Source organism: Pleurodeles waltl, chromosome 9 (assembly GCF_031143425.1).
Source record: "Pleurodeles waltl isolate 20211129_DDA chromosome 9, aPleWal1.hap1.20221129, whole genome shotgun sequence".
In the NCBI taxonomy this organism is placed as follows: Eukaryota; Metazoa; Chordata; class Amphibia; order Caudata; family Salamandridae; genus Pleurodeles; species Pleurodeles waltl.
The window spans coordinates 1,125,960,400-1,125,975,095 of NC_090448.1; the positions used below are offsets into that span (position 1 = coordinate 1,125,960,400).

Sequence of the window (14,696 nt, forward strand, 5' to 3'; positions counted from 1 at the left end):
TTGCGACCGCATATCCTGTCGCAAATGGTATTGCATACCACTACGAATCGCAAATAGGAAGGGAACACCCCTTCCTATTTGCGATTCTGAAATGCATTTTGCGAGTCGGTCCCGACTCGCAAAATGCATTCCTGCATAGGAAAATGCGATTTGCGACTCGCAAACAGCAGTTTTTGCCGTTTGCGACTCGCAAATCCTTTCCTACATCTGGCCCTAGATCCGGAAAGGAATCCAGAGCATTCTAATTATCATTGATAATTTCACCAGATTGGCCCAAGCGTTCCTACCATAAGTGATGTGGGAAAGGTATTATTTTCACTATGCGCTGCCAGCAAGATTCCATTCAGATCAAGAAGCTTATTCCCGATGGTCATCCAACCTATGTTGAAGCTTGTGTGAATGAGAAGGCCCAAGCGGGTGGCCTCATTAGAACAAGCTTTACAAGTTAGGATCGCTACAACCTGAACGGACAACAAATGGGTTTATACTAAACCACATATGTTGCTTGAAAAGTTTGGGATATTCTCCCTACTACATGGTTTAACTGATCGCATGTTCCTCAGTATAGTAATCCCATCAGTCTATCCACGTTTCCTTTACTTATTCCAGATGCTTTTTTTTTCTTTTGGAGGCTTCCACATTTCATCTCTTGCTCCTCTTCTTCCTCACTTTTCACTTTTCTTGGCAGTAATCTGCGTGACCTGAGGGATTTAGCTTCTGTACTGAAAATATTTCATAGAAAGTTCCCCAAAGATATTAGAATTTGCTATCTGTTGGTAAGCTGCTTTTCAGCGCATCACCAATAGCCTTAAAATCAATATTTTCATATCGACTAGAAAATGGACCGTAGCAGCCAAAACAATTGTGTCTCGTCTATTTCCTTGCATCGGTTATTGTTGCACTATTGTCATCTTGCACAAGCACTCACCACAACACACTTGCACAGCACCTTTTTGATTTTGATTTCTTTGTTGAAAGCAGTGTAATTGTGGTTGTATAAATCAACCTCTGAGTTACTTGACAGTGTGTGAGGTATTTTTTCTTGTAGCTGGCCCATATAATTATTATGCAAACATGATGGTATTGCTTACAGACTTATAAATTAAACTTTGCCAGAGGCATTTCTGTTTAATGTTTCCATAAAGACCACTGTATTCACGTTTTAATAGAATCCAGGATCTTAGAAATGTTGGGTAGCCCCCCTACATATCGCAAGGCGACATTTCTGGGTTCCTTTAAGCACCAGAAATGCTGTGCATTGTGCATTTGGTGCACAGGGACCAGTCCACGGGTCATTGCTTTGACTCGTTGAACAACAGCTCAGCGCTCCCTGCAGGCTCTGCGGAGAAGCCAAGCATCAGATTCCACTTCCGGTTCTGGCCCTCTCTCATTGGCTCCTCCTAATACCCAGGCCTGCCACGGGGACAGCATCCTGTACCCAGCCTTATCCTCTGCCCACAGGTGATGCTGATGCTGTCTCGCTTGGGCCTTCGTGTCCTCATACTTCCCACAGAGAACAGTGTCTCTGACCTAATCATCAGGTCAAACACAATTCTTACCAAACGAAGTTGAGATTCCCATTAAGCCATTTTCTGGGACCCCCAACTGGCAAATGTATACGTCGCCCTGTACTGTTTCCTTAATTTTGGTTCATCTTCATTTAGTAACATTCTCCACACTGGCTATGTCTGACCCATAGCTCTTCCTGCCTCAGAAGGATCAACTTGAGTATGAAGCTGGGGAGCTCACTGAATGCATCTTAAGCCACCACCACCTGGCTCCACTGCAGCAACTATTATTAGATCAATAACTGCAAAAAACAATCAAACACCAGTGAGTAAATGCTCTATAACTGTTACTGTGAAAACGTCTTTAAAAACTATACATGCGTGAAAACATCATCATGGCCAGAAAATCAATAAAGGCATTGGGACATATAGGACAATTCTTTTATTTAGTAACAATTTAATTTGTTAATTAGAAACAAAAGATTTTCACAATAATATAAATATTTTATGTGTATATGTGTGAAGCACATTTTGATTGCACAGTTAACTCAGAATTGCTAAAAACAAGCAATGTTCCAGTCGTAGTCAATATCAAAAGAGATTAATTATTCCATACTAAGGTTTATACAAACTGCAGCTCGTCTAGATAAAGTGCCAGTACTACAGTGCAAAGAGGTCAGAAGTAGAAAAACAATGAAACATTTTCGAAAGATAAAAAAGAAGAAAATCACACTTTTTCATTACCACAGACACGAATGACCCAGCTCACATGATGCAATCGCCCATTCATGGCAACGTGGGAAACCTTCTCTCTGTGGTGCAGGTACAAAATCAACAGACTACTAAAAGGGGTGGGATATTTTCTGGAGGTTTGGTTGGGGGTGCGAGGATGGAAGGTTGGGGGGCAGGAAACAAACTGATTGGAAAGTTGATCATTTGGCTAGACATCAGACATAAAGTTGGCCTTTTTCTGGTGTGTCCTTAGTGAGAATTCTAACTCCTTACACATTTAGTACTGGGGAAGTGGAGCCCAATCATGTAATTCAACAGTTGGATCCATACATAAATGGCATTTTCAAGCCATCATCAATTCGCAATAAACATTATGTACAATGCTTTTCGAAAAAGTGCTTAAACAATCACGTTAATTTAACTACAAAAAACAGTTGGCTATTATTTAAAAGACATTTAGAATCAGCATCACTGAAGGATGCATGAGTGAAAATGCGTTGCTCTTTCATGTGTTTCTTTTATTATGTAAAGATTGACACACCAGGGCCCTAAAGCTAAAAGGGACATACTGATTCCCAGCAGGGATAAGTGAAATATCCCTGTGAGCTATCGGTGTTTGATGATGGTACGTAAAAGGGTGAAAACTGAGCTGTGACTTCCTTGGCATCGCCAAAACAGATACTTCATTAAAAACCAAACAGGTAAAACGTCGAGACAGGTGGTACCGCACCACCCGCAATTACACATCTCAAGTCAGTTATTAGTTGAACATATTCCTTTCGTTAGTCAAAGCAGAAAGTGGATGCCAGCACCAAAAACATAATTATTTCCAAAGCAATGCTCCTTATTGTGACTTTGCATTGTACACGATTTGTCATTCACAAAACTCCTTAAAGTGCACGCCCACTCCTCAGTTCAAATACAAGAAGAACAAGAGGTGAATCAGTCCTTGTTCCTCAAGGGTGTTACCAAAGTCAAACTATCTTGCTAGAAAGAAGTACTGTGATAACTTCTTAAAATCAGTGGCTTTTGCTTCCCTACTGAAGTGCTTTGTCTAACACAAGACTATATCATTACATTACTGCTGCCCATGACTGTGGAACAAGGAAATCTTGATCCTGAGCTTGCAGAGCCTTTCATGTAGCAGATCTGAAAAATCTGGCACCAGATACCAGATCCAACATGAACTAGCTCTTTGTGTCAGAGTAACGCAACCCACAGACCTAGTCTATCCATACAAGATTAGGCGTAAATCAATACAATATTTATTCCCTTTTTTTCTTTTTCCCTTTTTGAAGCCAGTTCTTAGCTGCCTTTCCCTTTTCAAGCTCCAGAACTTTGCTGTACGGAACATATAAATTTTTCACATTTGCATATCCCACATGACTGCTAACCCAGCCAGTGAGATTAACTAACACCGGCTCTGAGACTTTCGATTGTGGGGCTCCTCAGCTGCACTGAACGCTTTCACGAAAGCCTCAAAGCTTTTCAGCAAAACATATAAAAAAGCTGAAAAATAAAGTATCACCCTCCATATAACGACGTGAACACCTCAACAACTGGTTTGATGCAACACTGTAACAATAACTACAAAGTGGTGCTAAATTAGATCTTAACTGGCAGATAACATGAATCAAGGCAGAAGGGCCATGACAGGCTCACAGACATGTTTGTGAAGAACGAACCCCAATCACTGAAGCTGTCATGCCGCAATGCAATACCAATCCACGCTGGTGCACAAATTTCCCCTCTCCACATTAATCACAATTTGCCTCCGACTGTAAGTATAAAGAAGCAAATATGTGTTCTCCTCTTAGAAGACAGGGACCAGCTCCATCACGTCACACGCTGAACACATCAACAGACACAACTAACTCCAATAAATGTTTCAACCTCCACCACTTTTGGGGCAAAAGCAAAGTTCCTACTCTTCTAGCCACTAGGAAGCCATATGAACAACAAGGAGTTAGTCCGCCTGAGTATTTTAAAACAGGATAATGAATCTAGCGGCACTGTGCTGCGAAAGTGGTATATGACTATGACTCGTAGCGCTCTAAAAAGGCAACCTCTTGTGAAACAGGTGCATCAAGGAAGAGAAAACTTCCAGGTTGTACATTCACCCAGAGGCATGGAAGCAGTATCTGGATCACTGGAAGATAGATAGTGTAGGATTTCCCTGGTTTTGAAAACAGTTCATATTCCCATCCCGTGTAACGCTGCACAGACAACAGGGCGCGGAATCTGTTTAGTATTTATGAAAGACTGCCCTTCTTAGGTCTGGGTAGGTCAAAGCATCAACAGAAAGCCTGATGGTTCTCACAGGTTACCAACTAGGGTGAAAATCGAACTGTTTCAAAAATTCTTTCTTCATCAATTGACAACAAAATCTGTGATCAGCATTTACTCAATTCAATCTGTTCCTGGAGGTAGATCCTCAAACTGAGGCTGCTCATGAGACGTCCTGGAGGTTCTATAAACTAGTACACTTCAAGGAGCCCAAGTAGAGTTCTGTCACTGAGGTCACTCACACGCTCCCATATGGGGGGCGACCAATACTATGGGCAAAATCCAGCATGAAGGCATATTTCCGCTCCATCCCACAGAAAGGCATAATGGTATCACAACACAGATAGACCCCTTTCTCACAAGCAACATAATTAGAGAATAGAGGGGCTATTTTTGTAAAACATTCTCTGCAACATAAGTTAAGAATTTAATTTTCAAACGTGAAACACAAAGTTCTTTTGTTGTCTTGGGCATAAAAAATGCATTCGTTGGTATGTATATATATAAAAAAACACAATTGTGCCCTAGTCTTATCATATTTGTCAAATATGATAGAACACATCTTCCTTTGCTCCTTCAGAGGTAGAGACAGCTGTTTTTTTTATGCAAGGCATGGCACTTGTATCCGAAGAAGAGGGGCAGGAAGTTCCTTTGTGGTGGAATCAGGTTTACGCCACTGTCAGGGTCTTCCTTGGAACCAGCATGCCCCCTCCCACCAGGTGTGTGGGAGACAGGAGAGGCTATTCCAGAGCACCTGCATGGGTTGTGGAGCAGTCTACATCTACTGAAGACCTTGCAGACTTGGAGACTTCCTTCACGGCCACTGCTGTGGGGTTATTTGCGTGCACTGTGGCTGTGCTTTCCTTTAGGTGCTGGAGGGTGCTCAGAAAGCCACTTGGCACAGATCTGTCGGATGACGTTGTCCTTTCTGTCCACTGCCACCTGCTTTACTTCCTCAACCAGCTGAATTGCTCGTTCATGCTCTTGCTTGACAGCAATCAAGTAGGCCGAGCGCAGCTTGCTGCACATAACGTATGCGTTGATCTATAGGAGAGAAAAACCTGGTGATGAGTAAAGCACTATCAGGATCCCTCTAACACAAGTAAGGTTAAACAGTGTATGCTGCATATAACCGAAGCCAACGATAAACCGCTTCTTCCTTTCTGCAAGCACATAGGCTACATTCTACATACTTAGCACACAGATTCATAACTTCACGGTTAATAGTGCGCACTGTACCACAGTATTCTAATGGCGCCTTGCTCATCATTTCAACATTCCTGACTGAGCTGGTCTGCTTTCAGGTACAGGATCACAGTTGAGTCAGCTGGTAGGCACGGTACATGTTTTTGACAGGTTGCTTAAAAGCAGAGTCTTAACTCTCATGGAGAATGGTCCTCCCCCCCCCACCCCCCCAAAAGTGGACCTCCACTTGAAAGGACTCCACATGTTAAAGCTGAGAACTCATCGCCTGCTCAATAAACCCAAAGGCAAGTGGTGCATTTAAAGAAATATAGTATGACTTATAGGAAATGCCCCAGCAACACTCTTTTTCTCTCTCTCAAGCTGACCAGGCACCAGCACATGGAGCCCCAATGTTAGAACACTTGTATCGGAGGAGGAGTGTGTGTCCGTGTCCATGTCCTCATGCTCACGGTAAAGTGTCAACCATGAGTGGGTTTCTTGTGCTTACAAGAGAGCTGCCTGGGAGTTGGATTGGGAGAGAGGAAGCTAGGATGGACTGCTGTAACCTCCTGTGGATGGGGCCTTTGATCTCACTGAACCCCTAGCCTGGCGCCTCTGTATCTTCATTAGAGTGCTGTGCAATGGCGCGCTGACAGGTCCCCATCCTCTAACAAGCAATGCCTCTCAGTGCAGCAGAGACACAAGGAGGAAGAGAGAGGGAGAGGGAAGCATATTTATATTTTGCAATTCACCACCCTAAGGCACTTCACGCCTGAATTTCACGTATTCTATTTCTTGCTGCTGTAACAAGTATGAAACAGTTAGGCGTTCAACATGTGTCTGCATGAACATTATTTAAGAGTATTCACAGATTTTACAATTAGGTGAACCGGTGGGCAACAGCTGCCAAGTGTCCCGATGACCCATGACACTTGCACAGCCATCGAGTTTTAGCCACTTGCATCTTGCATTAAAGTACTTCTAGGTTAACTTTACCCCTTCCGAGTACAGACGATTGTCTCCGCACACACAGCGCCCTCGGCTGCAGAACATGAGGCGCAGTCCTCTGTTCAACTACTAACTCAATACCAAAGGCCAGGGTATGCCTGACACCAGTTGGGTGGAGACAGTAACCATTGTAAGGGAGGCAGTTACCATGATGGACTGGGGGGGGGGGGGGGGCAGCTTCCTGTCTTGACCTCCTCCTGCTCGCTCTCTCTCTCTCTTTCACTCTCTTCTCGACCTTTTCTCTCTCTCTTTTCTTGACCTTCCTCTTCTCTTTCTTATTCTCCTGATTCATCACTTTTACTGCCTCTTTGCCCTCTGATCTCTTTTGCCGCTTTCTTGGCTTTTTCTTCTTCCTTTGTTTTTTATGCTCTGCCGCTTTCTTGAGCGTTCCTCACTCTTTCCTTCCTGTTATCTGTGCATCTCTCATTCATTCTCATTCATTCCTTGCTGCTTTTTAGAGCATTTCTCAGTCTTTCTTTGTTGCTTCTCTTGGCGCATTTCTCATTCTTTTGCATTCATTCTTTGCTGTTTTTTGAGCATTTCTCACTCACTGTCTACCACTTTCTGGGCATCTATCACTTTTTCTCACGCATTCTTCTCTACTCTTCTGTGCTTTTGCCTTTCATTCATTAATGTTTCTCTCCACCTTGGTCACTCAACTCTTCTAGCCTTTTGGCCCCTTAAAGTCTCAGCCCTTTTTTCTGAGTTTCGCACTATCAATTGTTCTCTCACCTCCACTTCCCCGTTCCCTACATGCTCTTCTTCATGACCTTCTCCACCCCCTGAATGCTTTCCCGCCTCCCTTCCTGAGCCAAGATCCCTTCCTGCTAGTCGTTAGATCTGCCCACCACCCTAAAGCTCCTCACCCTGCTACTTAATGGAGGGTGTGCTTCTGGTGCACAAAACGCAGGTCCATTTGTGCCTGTCTGTATCCCGCCCGCCCCCAGTGCCAGGATCCATTGTCCTAACACTACTCCTCTGCTTCGCTCCATGCCCTGAACCTCAGATGCATCTCCCAGCACTGCTGCCGGGCTTGGCCGGCTGTCATCGGAAGTGCCTTCTCCTGCTCCACCTGCCACTTCTCCCACACTCTTCCGCACCCCCACACTTGTGTAGGCTCACCCAATCCCCACCTTTCCCTGCACGCTTGTCTCCCTATCCTGCCTCCTCAACACCTGCTCCCTCATCAAACACCTGCTCCCCCATCAAACACGCCACAGAAATCTGGGACCTTCTGTTTAATCACACACCAGAAATGCTCTTCCTGCCAGAAACCTCAACACCTCACAAACCTCCTCAGATCCACCTCAAACTTCAATGCCTGGATCACCTCCCGTGCAAACATAGTGACCCCACTCAAGAACACCAAAGCCACCAAAAATAGACCACAGCAAGCTAGTACACAGAATAGCTGAAACTCACCAAGTGCCACTGCAAGCAGCTATAACGCTAATGGACACAAAACCAGGATGACACCGACAAGAGCAACTACAGATCAGCCCTCAGACAATAAGACAAGCAAATAAGAGCCACCAAGTGCTCTGCCCTCATCAAGCGCATTGAAAGCAGCATCACCAGTGTAAAAAAAATCTTTGCCATTGTATCTCTTCAGCAGCAAGCTTCACCAGCGTCACCCCCTCACGAGACCTCTGCACCCATCTGTCCCTCTTCTTCAACAGCAAGATCTCCAGCATCTTTGACAACTTTGAGCCCCAACTGGACTCCTCTACCCTCGCAGCTGCCATACTTGTCACTCTCAACTGCCACAGGACCACCATCTTAATTCAAGAAACTGCAGCGTCCATGCGCTCCATAGACTCTGAAGCACCACTGGACGCCTACCCTGATCACATGTTTAAAAAAGGACCCCATCAGCTCAGCACTCACCCCGACCCTGAATGACTTCCTTCACACAGCCACCTTCTGGGTGCTTGGAAACACGCCACAGTTCTCCCTCTCATAAAGATGCTGTTAACCTATGCCAGACTGACTGGTGTTGCCAATGTTGTTTCCATTTTTGCATACAGGTTTCTATTTTCATCCTCAATAAAAACCAATTCATAATAATTTCCAAAACTGTTTTTGATAGAATTTCTTCTTAAATGTGACCTTTTAAAGTTGACCATGAATTGCTGCTGGCAATAGTTAATTAAGTATACTGGATCAGACTGAGGCTTTGTGAAGATGGATACTGACTGAAGATGCAGAATGACAAAACACCACCACAAAGCACAAGGGGAGCCATAATGCAGACATGGGCATGACATATTCTTCAAGCAGTTGCACATCCTATGTTAATTTCCTAATAATCCAATACATAAAAGGAAGAGGCAGCCACACAACAATGTTTATTGTGGAGATCAGTATTCAGGGCAAGGCTGTTTCCTAGGCAGCCAATCAAACACAGAGAAATGAAGTTAGTACATCAACCTATCAAATCCACTAGGTTTGCAGATCAATGTTATGACAGTTCCTGATAGTGCCTGGGTAATTCAAGGTAAAGAGTGAAAACAAAAGTCTCCAATCACCAACTGTAGACATCCATTTGATTTTTTGTTGATGAATTTAAAAAGAATAGTGATCTCTTTTGTTGATTTATCATAATTATTTTGACTTACATGACGATATTGTAGGCTAATCACCAGTTTGGTTTGACCCACTTCAACATTCATGTTACAACAGGCTTCACTACTAACAGAATCACACAATGTATATAAATAAATTCATGTATTATAAATCCAGCATTTGTAAAGCGCGGCAAATCACCCGTGAGGGTCTCAGGGCGCTGAATTGTAGGCACAAGGAGATTAAGTGATTTGCATAGAATCACAGGATGTTGAGCCAGACGCTGACGCCGAGACGTTAACCTCGTGTCCCCCGCTCTGAAATCGGCAGCTCAGGCTGTTAAGCCACATCCTCTCCTACATACAAAGGTCCTTGTCAAAAAGATATGCTGATTTACATACTGTTTTCACCCACACACTCTGTGAAGATGATACTGAGGTTCACCCCAGTAACAAAAACCTACAACTCATGGAGGGTACACTGTCAGCAATGGTCTCCAACATAGCGTTACTGTTTCTAAGCATTAACATCGTTTTCAATATGCAACACATTTGCCACGGCTTTGAGGTTGCCATCACATCACTATTTTGTATTTATCCAACACTGCTTGGCCACGTACAGACATGAAACATTCTTAAATTACATGTGCACCTTTGACTGTCGAGGGATGAATTAGGGCATTAATATGGAGTCTCACCTTTTTGTTTACGTCGGACATTTCTTGAACCAGTTTGTCAAGCTCCTGCAGCATAAAGAAGAAACACACCGATTTCAGGTTTGGAGAAGGTACTCACCCACACTAATGAACCGAGTAGCTAAACACAGTTTCTATTGTTTGAAACACACACACACACACATATATTGAAAATGTCACTTACCCAGTGTACATCTGTTCGTGGCATCAGTCGCAGTAGATTCGCATGTTCTGCAATAGCTCGCCATCTGGTGTTGGGCCGGAGTGTTACAAGTTGTTTTTCTTCGAAGAAGTCTTTCGAGTCACGGGACCGAGTGACTCCTCCTTTTGTTTCCATTGCGCATGGGCGTCGACTCCATCCTCGATTGTTTTTCCCCGCAGAGGGTGAGGTAGGAGTTGAATTGTAGTAATAGTGCCCATGCAATGGAGTGACTAAGTATGCACTTATTTAAGGTTGAGATGATACATATATAAATAATTGAAGGTAACTTCCAAACTGCTACAGGCTCCCGGGGAGGCGGGTGGGCACATGCGAATCTACTGCGACTGATGCCACGAACAGATGTACACTGGGTAAGTGACATTTTCAGTTCGATGGCATCTGTCGCTGTAGATACGCATGTTCTGCAATAGACTAGTAAGCAGTTATTTCCCCAAAAGCGGTGGATCAGCCTGTAGGAGTGGAAGTAGTCTGAAATAATGTCCTTAATACAGCTTGACCTACTGTGGCTTGTTGTGCGGATAACACGTCTACACAGTAGTGCTTGGTGAATGTGTGAGGCGTAGACCATGTGGCTGCCTTACATATTTCTTGCATTGGGATGTTTCCTAGAAAGGCCATGGTAGCACCTTTCTTTCTGGTTGAGTGTGCCCTTGGTGTAATGGGCAGCTGTCGTTTAGCTTTAAGGTAGCAGATTTGGATGCATTTAACTATCCATCTGGCTATACCTTGTTTTGAAATTGGGTTTCCTGCATGAGGTTTTTGAAATGCAATAAAGAGTTGTTTAGTCTTTCTGATGTTCTTTGTTCTGTCAATGTAATACATTAATGCTCTTTTGACATCTAATGTATGTAGTGCCCTTTCAGCTACGGTATCTGGCTGTGGAAAGAACACCGGAAGTTCCACTGTTTGATTTAGATGGAACGGTGAAATAACCTTTGGCAAAAATTTAGGATTGGTCCTTAGGACGACTTTATTTTTGTGTAGTTGTATAAAAGGTTCCTGTATAGTAAACGCCTGAATCTCGCTTACTCTTCTCAGGGAAGTAATGGCGATGAGAAATGCCACCTTCCAGGTTAGGAACTGTATGTCGCAGGAGTGCATGGGTTCAAAAGGTGGACCCATAAGTCTAGTTAGGACAACATTTAGGTTCCATGAAGGAACAGGTAGTGTTCTTGGTGGTATAATTCTCCTAAGGCCCTCCATGAATGCTTTAATGACTGGTATTTTATATAGGGAAGTTGAATAGGTAGTCTGCAGGTATGCAGATATTGCTGCAAGGTGAATCTTAATGGAAGAGAAAGCTAGGTTAGATTTTTGTAAGTGAAGCAAGTAACCCACTACATGTTCTGGAGTTGTGTGTAATGGTTGTATTTGATTAATATGGCAGTAGCAAACAAACCTCTTCCATTTACTTGCATAGCAGTGCCTGGTGGATGGCCTTCTTGCTTGTTTTATGACTTCCATACATTCTTGGGTAAGTTGTAAGTGCCCGAATTCTAGGATTTCAGGAGCCAGATTGCTAGATTCAGCGATGCTGGATCTGGGTGTCTGATCTTTTGGTTGTGCTGTGTCAACAGATCTGGCCTGTTGGGCAATTTGATGCAGGGTACCACTGATAGGTCTAGCAGCGTTGTGTACCAGGGTTGCCTTGCCCAAGTTGGTGCTATCAATATGAGTTTGAGTTTGCTTTGACTGAGTTTGTTTACCAGGTAAGGAAGGAGAGGGAGAGGAGGAAAAGCGTAAGCAAATATCCCTGACCAGTTCATCCATAGGGCATTGCCTTGGGATTGTTTGTGTGGGTATCTGGATGCGAAGTTTTGGCATTTTGCGTTCTCCCTTGTCGCAAACAAGTCTATCTGAGGTGTTCCCCAGAGTTTGAAATAAGTGTTCAGTATTTGGGGGTGAATTTCCCATTCGTGGACCTGTTGGTGATCTCGAGAGAGATTGTCTGCGAGTTGATTTTGTATCCCTGGTATAAACTGTGCAATTAGGCGAATTTGGTTGTGAATTGCCCAATGCCAAATTTTTTGTGCTAACATGCTTAACTGCGTGGAGTGCGTCCCTCCCTGCTTGTTTAGATAATACATTGTTGTCATGTTGTCTGTTTTGACGAGAATGTATTTGTGAACTATTATTGGTTGGAAAGCTTTTAGTGCTTGAAAAACTGCAAGAAGTTCTAGGTGATTGATATGCAGTTTTGTTTGATGAACGTTCCATTGTCCTTGTATGCTGTGTTGATCGAGGTGTGCTCCCCACCCTGTCATGGAAGCATCTGTTGTTATTACGTATTGTGGCACTGGGTCTTGGAAAGGCCGCCCGTTGTTTAAATTTATGTTGTTCCACCACAGAAGCGAGAGGTAAGTTTGGCGGTCTATTAACACCAGATCTAGAAGGTGACCCTGTGCTTGAGACCACTGTGATGCTAGGCATTGTTGTAAGGGCCTCATGTGCAGTCTTGCGTTTGGGACAATGGCTATGCATGATGACATCATGCCTAGGAGTTGTAATACCATCTTTGCTTGTATCTTTTGTGTTGGATACATGCGTTGTATGATGGTGTTGAAATTTTGAATTCTTTGTGGACTTGGAGTGGCTACTCCTTTTGATGTGTCTATTATGGCTCCCAGGTATTGTTGCACCTTGCGTGGCCGAATCTTGGATTTTTTGAAATTGACGGTGAACCCTAGTTTGAAGAGGGTTTGTATGATATGATTTGTGTGATTTGAGCACTCTATTAACGAATGGGCCTTGATTAGCCAGTCGTCTAGATATGGGAACACATGTATTTGCTGCCTTCTGATGTGTGCAGCGACTACCGCTAGACATTTGGTAAAGACTCTTGGTGCGGTTGTTAATCCGAAAGGCAGTACCTTGAATTGGTAATGTATTCCTTTGAATACAAACCTTAGGTATTTCCTGTGCGATGGGTGAATTGGTATATGGAAATAAGCATCCTTGAGGTCTAAAGTTGCCATGTAGTCGTGCAGCTTTAGCAATGGCAATACTTCTTGTAGTGTGACCATGTGGAAGTGGTCTGATTTGATGAAAGTGTTGACTACTCTGAGGTCTAGGATTGGTCTCAGTGTTTTGTCCTTCTTTGGTATCAGAAAGTACAGTGAGTAAACTCCTGTGTTTATTTGTGTGTTTGGCACTAATTCGATTGCATTCTTTTGCAATAGTGCCTGCACTTCTATCTCTAGGAGATTGGAATGGTGTGTTGTTAAATTTTGTGCTTTTGGTGGTATGTTTGGAGGGAACTGTAGAAATTCTATGCAGTAACCATGTTGGATAATTGCTAGAACCCAAGTGTCTGTAGTGATTTTCTCCCATGCTCTGTAATAATGACCTATTCGTCCCCCCACTGGTGTTGTGTGGAGGGGGTGAGTGACATGTGAGTCACTGTTTAGTAGTAGGGGTTTTGGGGCTTTGGAATCTTCCTCTATTTCTAGGGAATTGCCCTCCTCTATATTGTCCCCGAAAACCTCCTCTATACTGTCCTTGGTAACTGGACGGTGTGGCTTGTGAGGTGCTGGCTTGTGTGCTTTGACCCCGAAACCCCCCTCGAAAGGGCGTTTTACGGAATGAGCTGTAATTCCCTCTGCTCTGCGGGGAGTAGAGTGCGCCCATGGCTTTGGCAGTGTCCGTATCTTTTTTGAGTTTCTCAATCGCTGTGTCCACTTCTGGACCGAACAGTTCTTTTTCATTAAAAGGCATATTGAGAACTGCTTGTTGAATCTCTGGTTTAAATCCAGACGTTCGGAGCCATGCATGCCTTCTGATAGTTACAGATGTATTAATTGTCCGTGCAGCTGTATCTGCAGCGTCCATGGAGGAGCGGATCTGGTTGTTGGAGATGGCCTGTCCCTCCTCAACCACTTGTTTTGCCCTATTTTGGAAGTCTTTGGGCAGATGTTCAATGAGATGTTGCATCTCGTCCCAGTGGGCTCTGTCATAGCGCGCAAGTAGTGCCTGGGAGTTCGCGATGCGCCACTGGTTTGCAGCTTGTGCTGCGACTCTTTTACCAGCTGCATCAAACTTGCGGCTTTCTTTATCTGGGGGTGGTGCATCTCCAGATGTGTGAGAGTTGGCCCTTTTCCTAGCTGCTCCTACAACAACAGAGTCTGGTGGCAGCTGTGTTGTGATGAAAGCCGGGTCTGTAGGAGGCGGCTTATACTTTTTTTCCACCCTTGGTGTGATTGCCCTACTTTTGACCGGGTCCTTAAATATGTCTTTTGCGTGCCGGAGCATACCAGGGAGCATAGGCAGGCTTTGGTAGGAGCTGTGGGTGGAGGAGAGTGTGTTGAACAGGAAATCATCCTCGACCTGTTCTGAGTGGAGGCTTACGTTGTGAAATTGTGCTGCTCTAGCCACCACCTGAGAGTACGCGGTGCTGTCTTCTGGTGGAGATGGTTTTGTAGGTTATGCCTCTGGGCTGTTATCTGACACTGGGGCGTCGTATAGGTCCCATGCGTCCTGGTCTTGGTCACCCTGGCTC

At 44.1% G+C, this 14,696-nt stretch overlaps 1 protein-coding gene across 4 annotated transcripts in view; it reads right to left on the minus strand.

Moving 5' to 3' along the window:
- Nucleotides 1–3,526: 3,526 nt before the first annotated feature.
- Nucleotides 3,527–14,696, minus strand: part of ZFYVE26 (zinc finger FYVE-type containing 26) — a 449,330-nt gene continuing 438,160 nt past the window's right edge. For 2 of the 4 annotated variants that reach the window (XM_069208874.1, XM_069208871.1), the window contains exons 40-41: nt 9,982–10,026; nt 3,527–5,570 (exon numbers count right to left, since the gene is read on the minus strand). In XM_069208874.1, the coding sequence (XP_069064975.1) occupies nt 5,361–5,570; nt 9,982–10,026 (255 nt within the window). In that variant the 3' untranslated portion in view covers nt 3,527–5,360. The remainder of the gene's footprint in view (nt 5,571–9,981; nt 10,027–14,696) is intronic. The other 2 variants (XM_069208872.1, XM_069208873.1) reach the window with 2 other exon arrangements.